Source organism: Belonocnema kinseyi, chromosome 1 (assembly GCF_010883055.1).
Source record: "Belonocnema kinseyi isolate 2016_QV_RU_SX_M_011 chromosome 1, B_treatae_v1, whole genome shotgun sequence".
NCBI classification, from domain to species: Eukaryota; Metazoa; Arthropoda; class Insecta; order Hymenoptera; family Cynipidae; genus Belonocnema; species Belonocnema kinseyi.
In genome coordinates this window covers 98,708,738-98,731,295 of record NC_046657.1, presented here as the reverse complement: position 1 = coordinate 98,731,295, position 22,558 = coordinate 98,708,738, and the positions used below count along the sequence as shown (strand labels likewise).

Below are 22,558 nucleotides of genomic sequence, written 5' to 3'. Positions count from 1 at the left end.
TGGAAGTATATAAATAAACAAAGGAAGAAAAAGAATAGCATTAGTAGTGAAATAAAGATGAAGGACTGGAAAAATCACTTCATGGACCACTTAGAAGGAACATAAGCTCATTCTACAACACAACGGAAAAGGAATAACCTACAGGAAGATGAATCCGACCTTAGCGACGAAGAAATTAATGACCAAATTAAGAAACTGAGAATGAAGAAAGCACCAGGAGAAGATGAAATGCCGAATGAAGCATGGGTATATATAGAAGGGGATGGCAAAAGGAAACTTGTTGAACTGATAAGAAGAGTGTGGAATGGAGAAGGCTTCCCGAATAGTTGGAGGAAAGGGATTATTACGCCGATATTCAAGAAAGGAGAAACAGAGGATCTGAAAAACTATAGACCGATCACCGTGCTTAACACGGCGTACAAAGTGTATGCCATGATATTAAACGAAAGATTAGTGAAGGATTTGGAAGAGAAGAAAATATTATCGGACACACAGGCAGGATTTAGAAAAAATAGAGGAACAATAGACAATATATACATACTGCAGCATATCATAGAGAGAGATTTTAATATCATAGAGAGAGTTTAATTGAAAGAGTGAAAGAAATCTATGTAAAAACGGTTAGTTCTGTGAGGGTAAATGGCAATATCACAGAAGAATTTTGCACAGAAGAGGGCTTTAGGCAGGGCTGTCCTCTTTGCGCTACACTATTCACAGTCCTGATCTCTGACATAGAAGAGGAAATGAGAAAAGAAATTGTGGGTGGCATAAAAGTTGGGAGTGAAAAGTTCTGGTCACTTGCTTACGCAGATGATATAGCACTTTTGGCGAACAATGAAGAAGATTTTAGGGCAATGATGAAAAGATTCGAAAAGTTCTTAGAGAAGAAAAGTTTAGTATTGAACGTAGAAAAATCGAAGGTAATGGTTTTCAAAAAAGGTGGGGACAGAGAAAAGGAAAGAAAATAGAATTGGAAAGGAGTAAGTGTAGAGCAAGTGAAATTATTCAAATATTTAGGGTACACATTCAACAAAAATGGAGGCTGTGATTAGACACATTCAGGAGATTGTTAAAAAGGCCAACATTGTGATGAAACATACGTGGGGGATAGGAGAAAGACTCTTTAAGGACAATTTCAACAGAAGAATACATATTTTTAACAGCTTAGCGGTTGGAGTTCTGTCTTACGGGGCAGAATTATGGGGATGGGAAGAAAAAGCCACTTTAGAAAGGATCCAAGACCGTTATCTCAGGTGGACCCTGGGTACTCGACCGTTATACACCAAGCTACATGGTTCTGGAAGAGACCAAAATCGAAAAACTCGAGTGAAATTAGGCAGAAAAGCTATTAAATTTGAAGAAGGAATAGAAAATTCCTCAGGAAGAACAATTTTAAAAGAATGCCTAAAAGAAAAAAATAGTGGAAAGCTGAAGATAAGAAATATCCAAGAAAGGGAGCAATATCTTAAAAGGTGTGGTTACAGTCAAGAGGGTTTAAAAACATTAAAAGATAAGAGAGCTAATGTAAAAGAGATACTAAAGAAGACAGACTACGAAGTACAAAGACAAACACAGCTAGGTAAAATACAGGAATCTAGGTACAATAGTAGGTACAAACTAGTAAATACTGGATTAAAAGCAGAATATTTGTGTAAGGTAGGAAACAAAGGAAGTCACAAATTAATAGCTAGGGCGAGATGTGGCAATTTAGAGGAAAAATCTAGATATCGGTTAGACGAAGGAATTCAGATGTGCGCTTTATGTAAGAGAGAAAAAGGTACACTGGAACATTTAATTAGAGACTGCGAATTAATAGATAGATCAAATTTAGAAATGGAAGAAATGTTAAATGGTAGGGCAGGCAATAAGAATGTGTGTAATTGGTTAAGACTTTTGGAAAAGCGAAAAGAGGATGTAATTAACTCTAGATAAGTAGAGAAATGTATAATATGAGTGTATAGAGAACCATTATTGTTACTATTAATCCATATAGAGATTCTATTTTGTTTTAGTTGTCAAAAAAAAAATCCTTGAATGCAAGAGTGGATGGATAAGAAAAAGAAATGTAAACCAAGTCCAATTTTTCAAGGCCGTTGGGCTGAAAAATAAATAAATATCTATCTATCTAGTTAAGTAATGTAATATAGTATCTAATAAATTTAATTATTCAAAAAAAATTAGTGAGTATGCTTTAAAATTCAATATTATAGATTGATATGAAATATTAATAAGATTAATATTATCGATTTAATTTTTAAGATAAGTTCCCGGTAACAAGCGTTGAATTCAACAAAATTTAGAATTTGTATTCCTATGGATACGCGATTTCCTCCGTCTAAAAATCCACCAACGGGAACAGAAAAAGTGCAAATCCTATTCGTCTCAATCGACTTAGTAATAATTAACGAAAGCATTAATTTAACCTATTTTTCATTATTAAAACTTTTTATAACTTATAAATTCGAAAAATATTCAAATTTATATTTATTTATATTTTCATAATTTATTTAAACGCCTTAAAAAATGCAACAAAGAAACCTATGCAAATGTGTGAATTTAAATAATTTTAACTCTAGAGAGGCAGAGTTGAATTGGTGAGAATTAAAATTTCAGAATTTACATTCCGCATGAAGGAATTAAGACAACGTATTACACATATTTTGTGAACTTATTAGAGGGAATTCAATAAATTAAAAATATGACCACTTCTGAGGAATAAAAAATATCTCTGTGAGATGCGTTACCGGTACAATTAGAAGGAATTAAATATATTGAAAACACGTTCTCTTTGGGAGAATAGAAACTGTGTGGCGGTCGCTATGGAAATAGAAGAGAATAAATTTAGGAGGTTCCTCATTCTTATTGTGGCATTTTAGACAGATGGAAAAATCGCGCATTCAATTTACTTTACTTGAAAATTCAACAGTTTGCTTAATTTTTTGTTTATTTCTTGACTAAAAAATGTTTTTTGATTAACATTTGAACTATTTTCTTGAAAATTCGTCTTTTTGGTTTGAAAACGTATCTTTTTAATTATAAATTTAATCTTTTTTGGGTAAAAATACAACTGTGGTTAAAAATTAATCTGCTAAGGTTGAGGCTTCAGAAGTTTGATTGGAAATTCTTTTTTTTTTTAATCAATTCGTCTGCTTTTAATATGTAATTAAAATCTTTTTTGGTTAAAGTATCAACTATTATATATATTTTTTATCATAATTTAACTTTTTTGGTTAACCTAATACTTGAATTTTCTAACAAATTCTTGTATTTTTAAATAAAATAGACTAATTTTCTACCAAAAAAGATTAGTTCTTATTAACAAATATAATAGTTGATATTTCAAACGAAAAACGTTTTAATTATAAATTAAACATGACATGATTTTTTAAATAAATATGATTTTTGATTAAAACAAGAAAAATATTTTTATCAAATTTATGAATTTTCTACCTAAATAATACCATTTTTAACAAAACAGTTGCATTTTTCTCGAAGAAAAATGTAATTTATAATTAAATTGACAAATTTGCGAACCAAAAAAAGGAACTTTCAACAAAATAGTTGAAATATTAATCAAAACAGATTTTTTCAGTCCATAAAATTTTCAACCAAATAATAAAATTTATAACCAAAAAATATTTTAATTGTTTCAATAAAATTTTCAATTGATGTATTAACTTGAATGCAGATGAATTCTTATTCAAAATTTACTGCCAAACAGTTTAATTTGCAAGCAAATCGATAATATTAGTCTACATCATTAAATTTTAATGCATACTTACTAATTTTAATAAAAAATAAAATTTATGAGTTATTATTAAATTGCTTACATAAGCAGTTGGCAAAATTTGAGGTTAGAATTAAACGGTTATCACAATCCATTCATGCTTTTTCATGTATTATTCTGTAATAAATTATAAATAAATTACTTATTATAGCGGTTTTGTGCATTTTTAAACAACGAAAACGAGATGCGCTTCCGTATTCACATATTATTTGATTAATTATTCTAAATTTTCAATTAATTATAAATCAAAAATCTTACAGTTGCCGCCAGGGTAAAATTAAAGATTTTTGGTGAAATTAAAAATCTCGATGTGATTTTCAATCACAGGAAAGTGATTTTACCGACGCATGGTATTTTTACACGCTGCGACTGAATTTTCAATTCTGAATGTAAAGTTCGTACGAGGGAATGTGTAATTTTGTTTTTATCGAGTGTTTAATATTCCACTGCTGTTCGAGGGTCCTTTTATTAACATCGCTAGAGGATGTAATTTCACACACTTTTGTAAAATCACACAGTGAAGTGTGTGATATTTACAATGATACCATATGTCATTTTTCGAAACTTTGTAATTTTACACAAATCTTTTTGTACAGTGTAGAAATCTTTAAAATCCCTTGAATTCTTTGGAATAGCTAGGAACTCCTAAAAATGTCACTTAATTTATTTTCTAAAGGTCTCTAGAAATCTCTTCAAATCTTTCGAAATCCTACAAAATTCTTGTATGAAATATCTCGAAATCTTACACAATTTCTTGAAACCCGTTAAAATATTTTTGAAGATCTTGAAATCCGACATATTTTACAATTAGCTGAAATGTTTTGAAATCCAATAAAATTCCTGAAATTCGTTAAAATCCATTCTAAGTATTTAAAATATTCTAACTCTTTTGGCATATTCTAAAATTTCTTCAAATCTGTGAAAACCAGAGATACACTCGGAAATGTCTAAATTGATAGTTTAAATTACTTAAGGGGCTTTCACCCAGAATCTGACGGTATAAATAAAAAACTTAAGAAAAATATGGTTTCTAACTCAATTTAAAGAAATCATTGGATTGAGCATATTTTGTTTTAATTATGCACATATTCAAATTCTAGACTTACCTAGAGGAAAAGCAATGCTCAGCGAATATCTCATATCATTATAAAAAGCCGAAATCATAAAAACTTTCTCGGCTGTAATGGCATTTCCAAGCAAAGCATAAGTTACAACCGTGACAAAAATACAAACTCTTGGAGCGTAGGATTCGAAGGCCATGGCCACAGCATCAAGAAAAGCGTTTTTCCTAATTGCACTTATCTCCTTCCTTAAACAAAATTTTCCAAGTAAAATAAATGTAAGAATTTTATAGTATTTCTATGAAATTTATCAAGTTTTCTACTTACTCCCTAGATTTATCAACTAGACGAGAAAAGGGCTTTTCCCAAGCATACATCTTGATAACTTGGACCCCTCCAATAATTTCGTTCATTATTCGAAGCCTTTTATCAGTTTTGTAGGCAGCTTGTAGTGTCAACTTAGCCACAAATTTGCCAATGTAACCTGGAACGAGTCCATGCAGATTTTTTGGAATTACTCAATTTTTACGCAATAATATTAATTTTCTCTATAATTCTAGAAGTTGCGAAACTTAGCACAGTCACGAATCATCAATTATTCTAGATGTCCATAAATGTCGGTAACAGAAATCTTGGCTGTGGAACGATCTAGACTTTTTTCACATTTTTATACTTTCTCAAATTTACTTTGTGTTGTTATTTTATTTTTCCTACCGAGAAAAAAATTCCCGGTCATTTTCCAGTTCGTAAATACTTTCACGGGCTTTGAATTGAGAATATTTGAACTCTTGAAACTGAAAACCTTTTCATTAGAAGTAATCAAAACTGAACTGCAAATGAAAATATTGAACTCTTTTGAATTGTAAACTTTTAAACCTAAATTAAGGCTTAACTATTTTTTAATTCAGATTTTTTTATTCAAACGCTCATTAATGTATACGTATCGAATAGAAGCTTTTAAAAATTTTATTTGAAGAATTTAAAATTAAATGCCGTGAAATTCAAAATTTTTTAACTTATATAAAATGGAACAGTTCAACATTTTTTGGTTAAAAATATATAAATGAATGGATTAAAAAATCGCAAATGTTCAAAATAGGATTATTCATTCATTTTAAAAAATTTTGAATATGTATCTATTTACACTAAAATTAATAATAATAATAATGAAAAAAGGTTTTTTTTTCGAATTTTTATTTACAAAAGAGAAATATATACACTTTCAATATTTTCTAAACAAAAGCTGGAACGTAATGCTTTTTCTTAAAAAATGGAGGAAAACAATCAATTCTAAAACAGATTTTTGTGTCTTTGTGTACAAACTCAAGTGTAAAAAATCCTGAAAAAACATTTTTAAGTATATACAAAGAGGAACGGGAAAATTTGATAAGACTGTCCGGCGTGACACATGTGCCCTACAAAATTAAAAGCTACGAGTAAAATACATTACTGCTAAGGCCTTTTCTACTATTTCAACGTAACAAATATATTTGTTTTTTAATAAAAAAATATTAAACATGCTTTACTTCGTAAAATACTTATTGTGCATTGTACTTTTTGCCCTGCCGAAAGAAATCTCTGAGTTTTCTTTACCGAAATAGCCTGGCCCATTTGAGTCTATAAACAAAGTCGATTTGAAACAAAATAGTCTCCGAGATAGTTTGAGAGATTTGGGTCCTTTTCAAGATCCTTTTAGTGGTCCTTTTAAGAGTGGTGCCACGGTAATATAATGTTCCTTTCGTAATCGTCACGTACCGGGCGGGCAGAGTTATTTACAGTAGTTGGTCGTGGATAATCCGCTCTCCCTTTTTAAATTTCTCTTCAAATTATTAACACTTATTTTTAATTGATGAATTTTCTCATTATACTTATTTATAATTATAACTTATATACAATTTTCCAGTTGAATTGAAAAATGTTGTCTTTTTTGACGTATCTCATTCCATTTACGAGAAACGTTCTATTAATTTCAATTTTAAGCATTAAAAAAAAAGTTAGATATCTGAAGTCATTGAAACCCGTAGATTCCGAATTATTATGTTTTAGGCTGTTAACTATGAAATTAAAAAAAATCTACTTCTAAATTTTAATCCAAAAGCTTAACAAAGAACCCTTGAGTGTCGGCTACTCTATTGAGATAGCCTCTCTGCTTGTTATTTGTGATCGTATTCTTATTTTGATTTCGGAAAGGATATTTTACAGCCTTAAGACCATTTAAACGAGCTTCCTGGACCTTTAAAAATATCTACCTGAGTGCCTGCGGAGAATTTCTCTGAGCTTCTTTGACCTAAAGAATGTTTAGTATATACTCAAAGATTCTTTTCGGTAGGGTGATAACGGTTACCCCAAAAGAGATAAGCAATTTTGAGGTTATGTTTTGTCGTTAAATAATATTCATAATTTTGCTTATATACAAAAATGTATTTTTTAAATCATTTTATTATTTTCATGATGTTCGAGCATTTACGATCCTTTAAGCGATAATCCTTTATCGCCTGATACAACAATAAATTAAATATGAGATCTTTTCCAAAATATGCAAATGCTCGAACGACCAAATTCAATTTTAATTTTAACATAAATATTTTAGATTTAGACTTTTTTACACTGTTGAAGTACTTCAGTTAAAAAAAAGAATCACTGTCAACTTGAAATCGTATTAATATACAATACACAGTGGAATATTTGTTTTTTATTCTGTATGAGAAAAACAATGTGACAAATCTAGGGAAAATACTTCGTGAAAAAACACTTTTTAAATTAGAAGCTAAATTATTTTAAATTTAAGTCATTTCAATTTGATAATTTGTTACTTGACCTTTATACATAAAAATTCAATACTATCAATTGTCAATTAAAACATTTTTAAATAGAACAATTAACTTTGTAACATTCGAAATCTAAATTTTGAACTATATTTAGGGTCTTTCTATTTCTAACAATTCAGTTCCAGAATGTTTAGTTTTTAGTATTTCAATTATCATTGAATGGGTTAAAAATCAAATAAAGTATTTAATTGTGAATCTCATATTTTGGAGTAATTTAAAAAATGAATAAGCTTGTAAAGTTTCAATCAGACATTTGATATTTAAATTGTCAATTAATGGCCATTTTCTAATTTTTTAAATATTCAGAATTATTTTGTAAAATAAATTATTTTGCCATTTTTAATACACAAACTAGAGTTTAATTTCAGAAATAAATAATTTCATATTTAAATTTGATCAACTTGAAAACTTTTTTTATCAAAAATTTTCAATTTCAATCGCTTTTAATTTATAATTATTTATGTCTTTAAAACTACATTTTAAAATTCTTTAAATTAAAAGATGAAAATGTACGCATAAAAAGGAAGACCTAAAATGGAAAAATTATAAATTCAAATATTTTAGAATTACTGTAATATTGTACAACGGAGTGACTTAAACTGAAAAAATTTAGCAATAGAAATCAACATTCAAGAAAAATGGAAATCGAACTAATTATAAGTAGTTTTATAGAATCTGATATAAAATCTATGATATTTCCAGCGATTGAGTATATTTTTCTCCTAAAACTTTGGAAAATTGCCGGTAAAAAATAAATTCATTGTCAGTCGCTTTCTTGGTCAAGCGGCAACACTGAACATTTTACCAATTTCTTTTTTAGCCTCTTTTTCTCCGCCAATTCTCGTATTTTCTATTCTATTTTATCCTATTCTGTATTTCACCTTTTTTTGCAAAACTGTTATCTATACTACTAATTTTTCTCAGATTTCACTTCTAATTTTTTCTATCATATTCTATAATTTTGAATACAATCACTTTTTTATAGAAGCTCAATCCTTTCCGCCAATAAATAATTGAAAATATTTCACGATTCACGCCGAAATAATAAAAAAAAACGAGATAATGGGATAGAAAGAGCTAGAATTTTAACAAATGATACAAAAGTTCTAAATAATAAAGTCTGTAGTTTTCAATCCAGTTCTTATTTAAATCTGTTCTATTCTATTCTTGTTATCCATTTTTTTCAGCAAATTATATTAATTTATAGTCAATTCTACTATATGCTGTTTAATCTTATTCTTTTTTTATTAGGTTTTTCCATTTGTGTCAGGTTCTATTCCTAGCCTATCTTATCTCATTCTTCAAGGCGAGTGAAACTTTTAAGTAGAGAGAATCGAGTTAAAACTCGCGTTTAGGCATATGTGAATACATTCCTATTTTGTAGATCATTTATTTCTTTTTTGATATGTTTCTATTCCCAAATATCACTAATTTTTAAATTTTCTTCTCCCGGCTTTTTCCTGTTTCTCCCCATAAATATTCGTGATTTCTCCCGGATTAAAAAAATAATTAATTCACTTTGCGAAACCCACAGGTTTTTCACATATATGATAAATTGCGGAAGGTGATAAGCATCAGCAAATCTTCTTGCAAGAAATCGAATGACTTTGAATAACTAGGATAAGGCAATTTTTGTGCCTGATAAAGGAAAGTACAGAGGTGTGTTTTATTACACTCTACAGTAAGTGCACGCTTGCAAATCACACGTCTTACGTCTTTGAATTTTTATGTTCTAAAATGAAAAATATGTTAATTTAAAAATTCATTAATAAATCCATTTTCTAATACTATGATTAAAAAATTTTCGAAATAATAATTAATAACTTAGAATTGCGTCTGAAATTAAAAAATACATATTGAACGATTTTGGACAATTTAATTGGGGAAAGGAGTAAAATTTTATAATTTCTAAGTTTAAGCGCTACTAATTTAAAAAATTTATTTTGAATTGACGAATCACGAAATTAAATAATTTGAGATTAAAGTTTCGAAAGTACAATTTCAAAACGTTAGAAATTGAATAATTTGTTATTCCAATTTGGAAGATAGGTCATTTAAAATTCAGAGTAATTAAAACTGTATTATTTATAAATAGAAGGATTCAAAATTAAATACTTTTAAGCTTTTGAATTTGAATAAATTGAATTTAAAAGCGAATAAAATTTAAAAATTTAATATTGAAAACTAAATTGAATCTTTCAAAGTCAAGGCTTCTAAAATTCTAAAAATTTTAATTGTTATTACACAAGAAAATTAATGAGCTAAAATTAAAGCTGACTAGACAAATTATTCTGAAATAAAAAAAAATGAATTTAATTATTCAAGAAAAAACTGTCAAAATAAGCAGTAATTTTAAATGTGAAACATTAAAAATGAAAAAATTTCTATGCGATAATTATTAATTTTTAAACTGCTAGTTATACTTTCCAAAATTCAACCAATTAAATTTTAAAAGGAAAGGAAAAATTTATATTTCAAAATAAAAATTCAGAGCTCTAAAATTATAACCATTTCAAATTACTGAAATTATTCATTTATTGATGTATCAATTTGAGATAGTTTAATTTTTATCTTTTTTGATTTTAAACTCAATTTCAAACTTTTTAATTTCAAATATTCGTTTCGAATTATTATTAATTCTTGAAATTTTCCAATCATATATTTATTAGTTTAAATCCTCAACTAAAAATTTGACAATTTTAAGGTCAATTCGAAATTGCTTTATATCTAAAATTCTTAAATTCAAAATTGACTATCAAGGCTTTTAATATGAAATTTTCAAATATTTTTTCAAAGATTAAACTGTTTTAGAATTGGGTATTCTAAAATATATTTTGTTACTAAATATTGCGAGAAATATTGTAAACCTTTCAAGTTTAATTATTCTAAACACTCTAAAATTATATGCTTTCTAATTGGAAACTATGAAAAATTACAAAACGCGCTCGATTTTTTAAAGACATTTGTAAATGTATACTTATTTTCTGAATTGCCTTAAATAAAAAAACTACAATCCTTTCTTCAGACATCCTTCTCTATCTCGCGTTGTTATGCTGAAAATGGGATTTTTGTGTTCATATTATTTTTTGTGTATCAAACAAATTATCCTACAAGTCTTCTTTTATATTTTTTTACGTATCTCGCATATTTTGGCGTAATATTAGAATTTTCGATTTTTTCAAAGCAATTTCGATAAATAAATTAAAAACGAGAAATTCTGTCAAAACATGACACAAAGAAATATTGTAGGAATTTTTAAATGCTGTAATGCTCCAAAAACTTTCACCCATATTTTACGTCTTTATTAGCTCAAAATTTGAATTTTCGATTTTCTGCATAGTACTTTCGATAAATAAAACCAAAATTACGTGTCCTATTCCACCGTACCTTTTGTCGCTTTTCCACAATTTGTTTTAATTTTAATGTCATTTTTATGATTGAAACAAAAACAACGCGACATCTAAAAAAGTGATTTATACCAAATTTGCAGATGTGTTTTGGGTGCGCAATTTTTATTTACTAATTTTTTCATAGCAACTCGTGTCGTTTGTCCACAAATTTTATTTTTTCAATTTCAATGTTTTTTTTATGAATATAACAAAAACTACGTGTCCTATAAAAAGCGATCAAGAACATGTTTGCAGATATTTTTTGGGTTTCATTATTTTTGTGCGATCACATGCGGAAGAACAGGCCGACGGACAAGACGCCATCGCCAAAACTTGATTTTCGGCTTAAGGGTCTCTCAAAACGTGGATATCCATTAAAAAATTGTGGTGTCAAATTCCGGACAATTATTTTTTATTCTTTAAAGACATAATATGAAATTTAAGAAATTTAAATTAGATTAAAATCAAATTTAAACTCCTATTTAAGTCCAATAATCAAGTTAAGTTGCAGAATTATTGAAATAAAACCAAAAATCCAACGAACAAATTTGTACAACCGCCATACAATGTTCCTGTTGTAATTTCAAAAGCTAAACAAGTTTTCTAAAGAAGAAAAGAAAAAAAAATATTTTTTTGGATAAAAAATGAAAAAGGGGAAAGAAAAAAATCATTTATGATAACTGGCTGACACTTAAGGTAAACTGACCATTACTGGGACAGTTAGGAAAAGCCAACCCACATAAACACAATTTTAAAATGGGGAATTGGAATTTTTTGTACAAAGACAATTAAAATAAGTGGCTAAGTAATTTTAAACTAAATTAATATAAATGGATATTTTTAAAGCTAGTCAGATCATTCATTAGTGGGTCACGAATTTTGTAACATATTCTTAAGTGGGACACCAAAGAAGCCAATACTGGGAAAAGGAAAATCCAATGGGGTTTATCAAAATAAAATGACACAATTGACTTATAATTTATTACAGAATAGATGAAAAGCAAGAATGGGTCGTGATTACTGTTTAATTATTTATTCTAAAAAAGCTGTTTAAAGTCGTTTATTCAAACCTCTAATTCCAACCTCAAATTTTGCCAACTGCTTAGGTAAGTAAATTAATAATAACTGATAAATCTAATTTTTTAATAAAATTAGTAAGTATGCAGTAAAATTTAATTTTATAGACTAATATTATCGATTTACTTGCAAATGTATTGAAAAATTTAAATTATTTTTTTGTTACAAATTTATTATTTGTTTGAAAATTTTATTGACTGAAAAATCTGTTTTGATTAATATTTCAATTAAGTTGTTGAAAGTTCGTCTTTTTGGTTCGAAAATTTGTCATTTTAATTATAAATTACATTTTTCTTCGAGAAAAATGCAACTGTTTTGTTAAAACTGATATTATTTAGGTAGAAAATTAATAAATTTGGGTAAAATATTTTTCTTTTTTTAATCAAAAATCTTATTTATTTAAAAATTCATGTCATGTTTAATTTATAATTCAAACATTTTTCGTTTGAAATATGAACTATTATATTTTTAGATAAAAAAATATAATAGTTGATATTTTAACTAAAAAGGATTTTAATTACATATTGAAAGCAGACGAATTAATTTAAAAGAAAAACGAATTTCCAATCAAACTGCTAAAGCCTCAACCTAAACAGAGTAATTTTCAACCATAGTTGCATTTTTGCTCAAGAAAGATGAAATTTATAATTAAAAAGATACGTTTTCGAACCAAAAAGACGAATTTTCAAGAAAATAGTTCAAATTATTATATTTTTAATTTGAAAATATAAATATTCATCAGAAAAGTTAATTTACTTAATTTATCTTAAAAAGTAAATCGATAATATTAATTTTATTAATATTTCATATGCATCTATAATATTGAACTTTAATGCATACTTACTAATTTTTGTTGAAAAATTAAATTTATTAGATACTATAATACATTACTTACCTAAGCAGTTGGGAAACTTTGAGGTTAGAATTGGAGGTTTCAATAAACTACTTTGAAAAACTTTTTTAGAATAAATAATCAATTAAACGGAAAGGTTGTGTCGCATGAGCAATATTTTTAATATATCACTAAAATAATACTGCGAAATTGAATTAAAAACACGGTTTAGCCAACTTCGCCAAAAATTTGTCCAAATAAAGGAAATTTTAATAATACAATGCTGTAAAAGTTATGCGGAAAGTTTTAAAATGAAAAAATGGCGAAATTTGTAGCAGTTCATTCTAATATTTTGAGGAATATTTTAGATTATTTGTTACTGAAGGTATAACTTGTCAGGACAAAAATAAATAGTGGTAACAAATTTAAAAGAACTTCAAAAATAATATAACATTTTTACTTTTATAATTTACGTTGGAATATAAAAGATACTCAACGTTATTTATTATTGTCCCAGTACTGGAAAAACTTTTTACGTTGTCCCAGTAATGGTCGGTTAACCTTAGTAGAAAGATTTTCTAAACATTTGAGTGATGAAACCAAACATTTTCGAATTTCGATCAGTTTTTTCACACTTCTCATTATCTTTCTGTCTATTTCTGTTAAAAAATTTGAAACTCTTTCTATCCATTTTGATACTATTATATTTGTTCTATTAGCGCGTTCTCTTTTATTTATTCGAATTATTGAACTTACCTTGTAATGGAATTATAAGAAGATATAACCCTATCCCGGTTAAAGCTGGCAAATCCACTTCATCATATATTATATATGCAATTACTAAGAGCTGTATAGGAGCAATCCAAATGTAATGAAAAAATGGCAAGGCGTAATCTAACGTATTTACATCATTGCTCAGGAGATTCACAATCTAATAAAAAAGTCGAATTTTAATTTTCGAAAATATAATTCCATTTTTTGAAAGAACCAAGAAGAAAATGAAAAAGTGCGAAGCCTTACCTGTCCAGCTGTAGCGTCCGCCTCAGAGGACTTTGAAATCCTTAGGACTTTTCTATAAATTAAAGAACAACAAGAAACTCTAACTTTCATTCCCAAATGAATCATGGAATGTATCGAAAGGTGATAAAATGGACACTTAAAAATATAAAGAAAAGTGAAAAGACCGGCCCATATATAAGCTTCGTTTTCGGTCATGGTATTCTTTCCATTAAAATATCTTAGCAGTTTCCCTAGGACGATCGGCTGTGGCAGCCTGAAATATAATATTCAAAGTATTATAAAAATGTAATTTAAAAATTTGTATTAATCAAAAAGTAAAATTCTTACGTTACGAGAAATTCCATAATTGCTTGTACTAATCCTACGACTATCATTTCCTTTCCAAAACATTTTGCTAGAGCTTTCCATAGCCGGGGCTTCGATTTTGATGATTTGGATTTAGTCTTGGAATCATTTTCTTCCTGCCGCCATATTTTTTCAAGACTTTCACCAATAACACGACTGTTGTGGGAATCCAAAGGAGAAAATAAATCTGTCTCTTCTAATTCCCTCTTGTAGCCAATTTGGAAGATTTTCCAAAGCCACCTGAAATTTTATTATATTTAAAAAATAGAGAATACAAAGGCTACAATTTCTATGACTCATTTACTGTTTTAAGAACATATAAATTTTATTAATAATAATCTTTAAAAATTTAGATTCTAAATTTATTTAAAAGCGTTCCTTTTAAATTTACGTAAATTTCTGAAAAACCGGTTATTTTTTAACTTTTGCATAAACAATTGTTGATTCAATAATTGGTCTAATATTGCAATCAGTTTAAATTTTTAATGAAATATTCTCTCCATTTCCGTTGTAAAAAAGAAGCTATTTAATATAAATAGAAGAACCATTGGCTCATGAAAATTATCAGTTTCTAAATTAGATGTTTTCTATCATTACACATTAATTATATTGCGATGTTTTTTTATACAGTGTGGTTTTTTAACTTGAAACTTTCAAATATCTCGAAAAATAGACGCTCTATGAAAAAATGTTATGAATCAAAAGTTTCAAAAGTTAAAAAAATCACCCCGTATATGGAGATATATTTCTATGTATGCTTGATATATTTTTTAAATAAAATAATATAGAACAGTAAATATACTTAATAATAAGTGATCGTGTTCTTAATTAAAGAAATTTAAAATAGATTAAAATCCAAATTAAAAATCCTATTTTTACATCCAATAATCAAATTGATGCAAAATCCTGTATTTTCGGACAAAAATAAAAAAAATCGTGTTCTTTTTGAGATTTAGTATTCAGGTAATAATTGTTACAATTCAGGACATTAGAGATTGATAAATTTCACTCAAGCAGTTATCAGAAGTAGAATCTATTATCTTTAATGTATGATCTATTAATATGATCTATTATTATGATTATTATGATTAATTAAATTATTTATCTATTAATTATGAAAATAAACTAAAAAGTATGACTTTATCAACAACAAAGATATTTTGCATGACACGGCAAATTCTAAATGCATGAAGAATATTCATAAATATGTGCATATTTTGACGGAAGAGAAATACAAAGAAACAATTAGCGTATATTATTAATTGAAGGCCAACAAAACAAAAATTGTTCAAAAAAGCGAAAAAAAATCTGTAAAATCGAAATCACGATTTAAAGTTTAAACAAATGTTCACTGCAGAGTCGAAGTATTGCTGAATAGAAGCCAGAAAAGTTTGATAAAATAAAAGTTATGCAGTTTAAAGAAAATGGATGTGGAATTTGACAATCTCAATTTTTTACAACAATAAATCTTACTCTCGAGATATGAGGATGTTGAATGAAGTTAAAAAAAGTTTGATCAAAAAAAAACAAAAATGAAAATTGAAGATTACGATATCATAGTAAAATAGACACTTTTCCTAAAAACCCGAAAGAAAAAAAAAAAGATTTCTGTCTGTATATTATGATAATTACAAGAAATATCAATATTGATAGGTTAAAAAAAATATCACTTAAAAACATTGTTAAAAATATTGGTTATCTAGCTCTGTATACTGAAACCTCTTATAATGCTAATCGTTTAATCTTTATATGATATCATCAAACATTTGTTGTTGTTTATACATTGTACTACATAATATTAACTGAGTAACCGTATAAAATTTTAAGAAAAGATCAATAATCACATTTAACATTAATTACATTGTTTAGTTATTTCCCGGAAGCATTTTAAAGTTAGAAAAAAATAAACATAAATAATTATAAAAAAATAATAATCTATACAGATCTTAAATTACTAAAATAAAATACTAAAATATTTATGGGTTTTAAGCATTTAAAAAAAGATGTTTTCACATCCTTTTTCCTTGGAGAATTATATGATCACGGTCGAGATAATGTACCATGGGTTCTTTTCTTTTACAAATTAAATCTTATCGAACGGCGTTACCACTGAGAATTCGCGAATTAAATTATTTTAATTTTAATAATATTAATTGAAGCTCATTACTAAATGTTAAATTTCTATATTTTCTCAAATTCTACAACTTCAGTTTAATCTGGATAAAAATATTGTTGAGTTCATTAAGAAGAGAAAAGATTTTTGAAAAATGAATCCTATCATAATAAAATTATTTATTAAATTATTAGGTGGTTATACTTTAAAATATTTAAAATGTTGCATTTAATTTCTTCATGTCCTGTGATAAGCATCATATGATAATCATATAAAATAGATATCGGTTCAATAATTTAAAAACAAATTTATAAAATGTGTCTTACGCAAAGCAGGCGACTGAAAGTGGGTTAGCACCAACTCGTGGATTTTTCGCATCCTTCTTTTCATTTTTATCCATTCTTTTTTGTTCTTCGTAGATGGATTCAAAATCACTTATTTAATAGTAGAAAATTTAATGAATTTTCTTGCACACTTTTTTGTCTATTTCCTAGAATATCTTTGGTATATTGTGGCTACACACGGTTTCACTATCATTGAATAATACTGTAAAAATCAAAGCAACTAAAGAACAGAGCATGACAAAATCACTAGCTACATTTACATAACTAAATATCACACTGTACTTAAACATAATTCGGAGCATTGAATGACACCGGGTTTCAGCTTAAAGGGGGTATTATAACACTGAGAATCACGTGGAAGGTGGAATGCTCCAGCTGGCATTCCCAGTGCAGGGTTGCCAGATTTTCTTCGAAGTTCGGGATATTCTACATTCGATCTGCGGGTAACATGTATAAGCAAAACGAAAACCCTCGATATCAGGGTCGTGCCAAGAGAATTAGGTCTTCTTTTTTTTATGACAATACAAGAGAAAAATTACAAACAATTAGAAAACATACACATAAAAATATCTTCTATTTCACGCAATTTAAAAATTAAAATGTAAAATTATTATTAAAACAATTTTTTGTTATTTCATAGTATTTGTAATTATCTAAAATTAAAATAATAGAAAAGATGTACAGGGACCACAGTTTTGATAATAGATGAAAATTAATATCTTAACTTCAGAATTAATATATAATATTTGTGTGCAATAAACAGACAATCAGACTCTTTCATTTTTGTTAAAAAAAATACCAGGTGTATAGTCTTAAAATGAAGTTGCCTGGGGGAACCATCAAACGGAGTAATTTCATGGAATAGTTCTTAGTTATTTATCCTATTAATTTAAGGAATTTAGGGGTGTCCGAATTTACCCCAATTGTCCGAAATTACCTTGCTTTGACGGTACTTTTATAGAAACTTTACTTACGATGGGAACTTAGAGCCGCAGTCGCTAACTTAAGAAATTGGATTCTTGACAATTACTTTAAACTTACTAAAAATATCTTGACTTGTATACCGAAAATTTCAGTAAAGTCATCAGAAAAAATATGAAAATTATTTCAAAGTTCCTGGAAATTTATGATAATTACTAAGCATTCATTAATATTCATATGAAGCCAGAAATATTTACAAAATTCAGATTACGATAAGAAATGCTTAGATCAGAAATAAATATAGTTTATTTTTTATTTTTGCAGTTTTATTACAAGTTGTATTATAAAATGCATTTAAAGAAATGATGTAAAAATATGATCATTAATAACTTGTGAAAGCTTTTTAGCCTGTTTTCTGCATTTATTATTTTAATTTCTTGCAAGATTTAAGAGTAGGAAACTAAGTTTTATCCAAAAATTTTGTTTAAATAATTCTTCGCGTGTTCAAAGAAGTTTTCAAAATTTGTTTTGTAAAATAAGAATATTTAACATGCATTTTCTTTAATTGTTTAAAAAATGTGAATATCGAGAAACCCGTTTCCTTTTGCAAAATTTCGTATGTTCTAACAAGTTCTTAGATAATAATAAAAATTAATTTCCTCATGCTACAGTATCTTTCAATAAATTTATGTTTCTGTAAATTAATCTTTTGATGTTTTTTGAATGTTAAAATTTAATAAAATAATTGTAAACGTTTCAATAAATATAGGATTTTTAAACATCATGCTTAAGAACTTTTTTGTTGAAAAATACTAATTCAGTTAAAAAAGTTGAGATTTTCTTATCCCCAAAACTTCAAGTATTTTCAAATATCCCTACTTTGAATATCCCTATTTTGAATTACCGCCTGAATGCTGCGCGTCACAGGCGACGCAGACAGAAGTTTCCTGGCAGTCAGCCACATGGTCATATGCAGCCCTGTGCATCTGAAAACAAAATTGCGATCCCTTAGTGTCCTAAGTTGGTTGGTACCTAATATCTTCAGCGCGACGCTAGTTATCCAATCAGTCCCTGTTTTTGCATTGTAAGCACTGGGAGTAGACCACTTTATTATTTATTTTTTAATAAACAAAATGTTATTTTCGTAAAAAAAATATTTATATGAAAAGAATATTACTCATTTTCTATTTCAAAACAATTTTCCACGGGATGTATATAAATGCTAATGGAAAACCTGAATTAAAACGTCACCCAATAAACTTGGTAAAGTGGAATATTAGATTTGAATTTGAATAAAAATTTAAATATAATCCTTTTTATATCTGAAAACGCAGTAAACAATATTTATATCAATAAAATATGTAAATAGTTTTGTAAAAAAGTTTTAATAGTATGCAAGTTCAAACTTAATATTTAAGGGTTTAGCGAGTACTTACACTATTGAATATAATGAGAAAAATGTAATTGAAATTGAATTAAATTTGCATTCATGAACATATAGCATAAAAATATGTAACGAACATAAAAAATAGTTTATTCAATAATTCAACTTGTTGAAAAAAACTATTTTTCAGAGGAACAAATATAAATTATAATGTTATAACACGTCCAAGATGTAAATATAATCAATGTTTTAACATCTTAGTTTTAAAGACTTAAAAGGATATAATGATAAAAGAAAGTAATTAAAGAAATTAATTTTTGTATTTCTCACCGATTATTAAATAAAATGGTTTCGAATGCAAATTTAGTTAAATTCAATTAGAAATACATTTTATCAATTATATATTCATAAGTGAGAGTATTCACATGGTAAGCTTAAACTTAGTACCATTCAAATTTTTCTCCGGTCCTTTTTAACATTCCATTAATAAGGTTGTTCATTTGTTTTCGACAATAAACTTTAAGAATTAAATTTTACTTTTTATTCAAATTCAAATCTAAGATATATTCCACTTTGCCACGATTATTGTATGACCATATAAATCATATTTTGACTTTAGAATTCATAAAAAATGACTAAAATAGTATTTTGAAATGTTAAATGAGTAACATTGTTTTAATTTCAAGAATTTTTTGCATGGAAATAATATTTTGTTTCCTAAAAAATTAAAAACACTGATTTAGTCCCATTGATTTCTATGTAAAAACAGGGAGTGATGGGACAACTAGCGCCACGCTGGAGATATTAGGAACTAATCAACTTAGGACAGTTGCGGGGTCAAGTTAAAATCTGAAATATGAAGAGATGCAGAGGGCTGGTCATATGCCCGTAAGAGAACAAAATTATGAATATCTGTATAAATATTTATCAAAGTTTTGAGTTTGGAAGCATATCACGAATATAAAAATATATTATGAGTTTGGCGAATTGAAACCATCACATTTATTAACGGCAATAAATAGTGAAATTGGTAGTGGCGCCACTCAAAGCTAAAAATGGGATGACTCTTGACCGGAAATATTAGTACGCGCGCGCGGCACTGTTTACCTCGTGAATGACTTGCTACAAAATACATGGTGAAAATGAGAAAATTAATATTTTTTTGAACGGTTTTATCCTGCTCTTCTTTGTTTTTTAACCTATAAATAGTTTTAGTATCTAATACGGAGAAATAAGTGATAATCTACTTTAACGATTTCAAAATATACGCGATTGAAGAAATTGAAAAGGGCGGGAAATTAAAAAAAAAAATTATCAAAATAATTTGTAAAAATGTAAATATTGTTAATGTTATTCGTTTCGCTGTAAAAATTAAAATCTACTATTTGTTTTAAATGCAAAAAAACTTAATATACATATTAGTTTGGAATTCATTACTTATTTTCTATTATAAACTCTCAAAAGGTAATTTTACTTCTATTTACTTGCATTGCTCATCTGTAAAAATTACAAAATTTGTTGAGAATTATCAATAACTTTTACAATAATAGCACAATAAATAATACTCAGAATATTTACATTTTTGCAAATGATCTTATTGATTTAATAACAAATTTTTCGTCGTTTTAAAAGTTATTTAATCTTATTTATTTTCATATTTGCACACTATTTTGCCATTAATTTTTCCTCATTCGATGCTAAAAACATTTATCTTTATTCTTGCGACAAAAGAAAGAAGAAAAGGCTCGAGAAAAGCGTAGTAGAACTGCCAAAAAATATCACTTTTCTGATTGTCGCAGTGCATTTCGTAGCAAGTCGGTACTTTAGGTGGAATGCATTCAAAGATAGTTCGAGTCAAGCGTGAATAATATTGGATTAGTCATGAGTGCCAATTAACAATCACAACATGTCGTAAAATATATATGCTCAGCTTTTCAAATCGTGGGTCGAGTGTTTGTCAAATAAAACCCGACCTTTATCTCAAAAAGAATGCAACATGTACTGGAAGTAGCAAAATATAATTATATAATATAATTCATCGCAAGAAAAAAATACGCTTTTAATGGCTTGTTTAACCATTAGAGGATATATTAGATCTTAAAGCATTGTATTACGCGTCCTTATGATAGAAGTCGCAAATTAAAATAAACGGTGAAAGTGCAACTTTGCGCGCGCTTATTTAAATTGGGAAGTGTTGGATTTTTGTAAGTAATACGAAATACTTTGGATTGTTAATTGAAAAAAGGAAAATCATTGTTTATCAGATTTTTATCAATTATTTTACCTAATTTAAACAAATCTCACAAGCCAAATTAGTATAATTATTAAAAAATTGTGTACATACAGTTTAGAAAAATTCAATGTCAAATCATCGGAAGACTTAAAGATATTATCAGTAATTTTGATGAAAATTCTAGTATTCGTTCTCTAAGTTGTTGAAAGAAAACCTCTAAAGTAATTTTTTTTATAAAAAAAAAACTTAAGAGACATTCGAAATTGAATATTTTGGTCCTTCTTTTCATAAATATTCACAACTTTGGTGATTTTAATGGTACGAAGGTATATTCTTTTATTATTCTAAATACCGAACATTATAAGTGACAAGCACTTTCACCGTCCGAGATTTTTAACAGCGCTACCTATCATATAGGACGCGCAATTACCCCTGATTAGCACTTCATGTAATACCCGGTAAGAAGAGAAGAATAGAGAGTATATTGTCCTTTTTTTATTCCCTCTTAATCTGATCAGTAGATACACGTCTTATAGTCATTTTTAATTCCATACTTACATGCTGTATTTTTTATTCAGTTGTAAATGAGGAGCAATGCCAGTACTGATCTACTGTACTGCTCCAAGGGTTGGCGCGGTACTGGCACAGTACTCTCTTAGTACTGAGTCCAACTGTTGGTTAAAAGCCAATTCAGAAGTTTTGACGACCGTTGGCGCGGTACTGGTTCAGCACTGCCCCGGTTTGGGGTCCAAGTGCTGGCTAAAAGCAGACTTGGAAGTTTTGCCTGACGTTAGTGCGGCACTGGCTCAGTACTTCCCCAGCACTGAGTCCAAGTGCTGGCTGGAAGTCGATTTAGTGGTTTTACCAAGCGTTGGTACGGTACTGGTTCAGTACTGTCTCAGTACCGAATCCAAGTGCTGGCTGGAAGTCGTTTTAGGACCTTTGCCGAGCGTTAATGCGGGTCTGGCTCAGTACTGCCCCAGTACTGAGTCCAAGTGCTGGCTGGAAGTCGATTTAGGAGTTTTGCCAAGCTTGGCCTGGTACTGGTTCATTACTGTCTCAGTACTGACTCCAACTGTTGGTTAAAAACCAATTCAGGAGTTTTTCCGAGCGTTGGCGTGATACTGGTTCAGCACTGCCCCGGTATGGAGTCCCAGTGCTGGCTAGAAGCCGACTTGTGTTTCCGAGCGTTAGTACGGTTCTGGCTAAGCATTGCCCTTATAT

General features: G+C 28.0%; 2 protein-coding genes across 5 annotated transcripts in view; one reads left to right on the top strand and one right to left on the bottom strand.

Annotated features, from left to right (window-relative positions):
• The window catches only part of LOC117167351 (probable multidrug resistance-associated protein lethal(2)03659), a 199,681-nt gene that overhangs the window by 61,855 nt on the left and 115,268 nt on the right, over nucleotides 1-22,558 (top strand). The gene's annotated exons all lie outside the window — the stretch shown is intronic.
• Nucleotides 1-22,558, bottom strand: part of LOC117167336 (probable multidrug resistance-associated protein lethal(2)03659) — a 59,115-nt gene that overhangs the window by 19,476 nt on the left and 17,081 nt on the right. Inside the window, exons 1-7 of one of the 3 annotated variants that reach the window (XM_033352203.1) lie at nucleotides 17,079-17,206; nucleotides 16,779-16,998; nucleotides 14,322-14,579; nucleotides 13,995-14,247; nucleotides 13,731-13,905; nucleotides 5,176-5,332; nucleotides 4,894-5,096 (exon numbers count right to left, since the gene is read on the bottom strand). In XM_033352203.1, coding sequence (XP_033208094.1) covers nucleotides 4,894-5,096; nucleotides 5,176-5,332; nucleotides 13,731-13,905; nucleotides 13,995-14,247; nucleotides 14,322-14,579; nucleotides 16,779-16,852 — 1,120 coding nt within the window. In that variant the 5' untranslated portion in view covers nucleotides 16,853-16,998; nucleotides 17,079-17,206. Of the gene's footprint in view, nucleotides 1-4,893; nucleotides 5,097-5,175; nucleotides 5,333-13,730; nucleotides 13,906-13,994; nucleotides 14,248-14,321; nucleotides 14,580-16,778; nucleotides 17,207-22,558 lie in introns of those variants that run through there. The other 2 variants (XM_033352210.1, XM_033352195.1) reach the window with 2 other exon arrangements.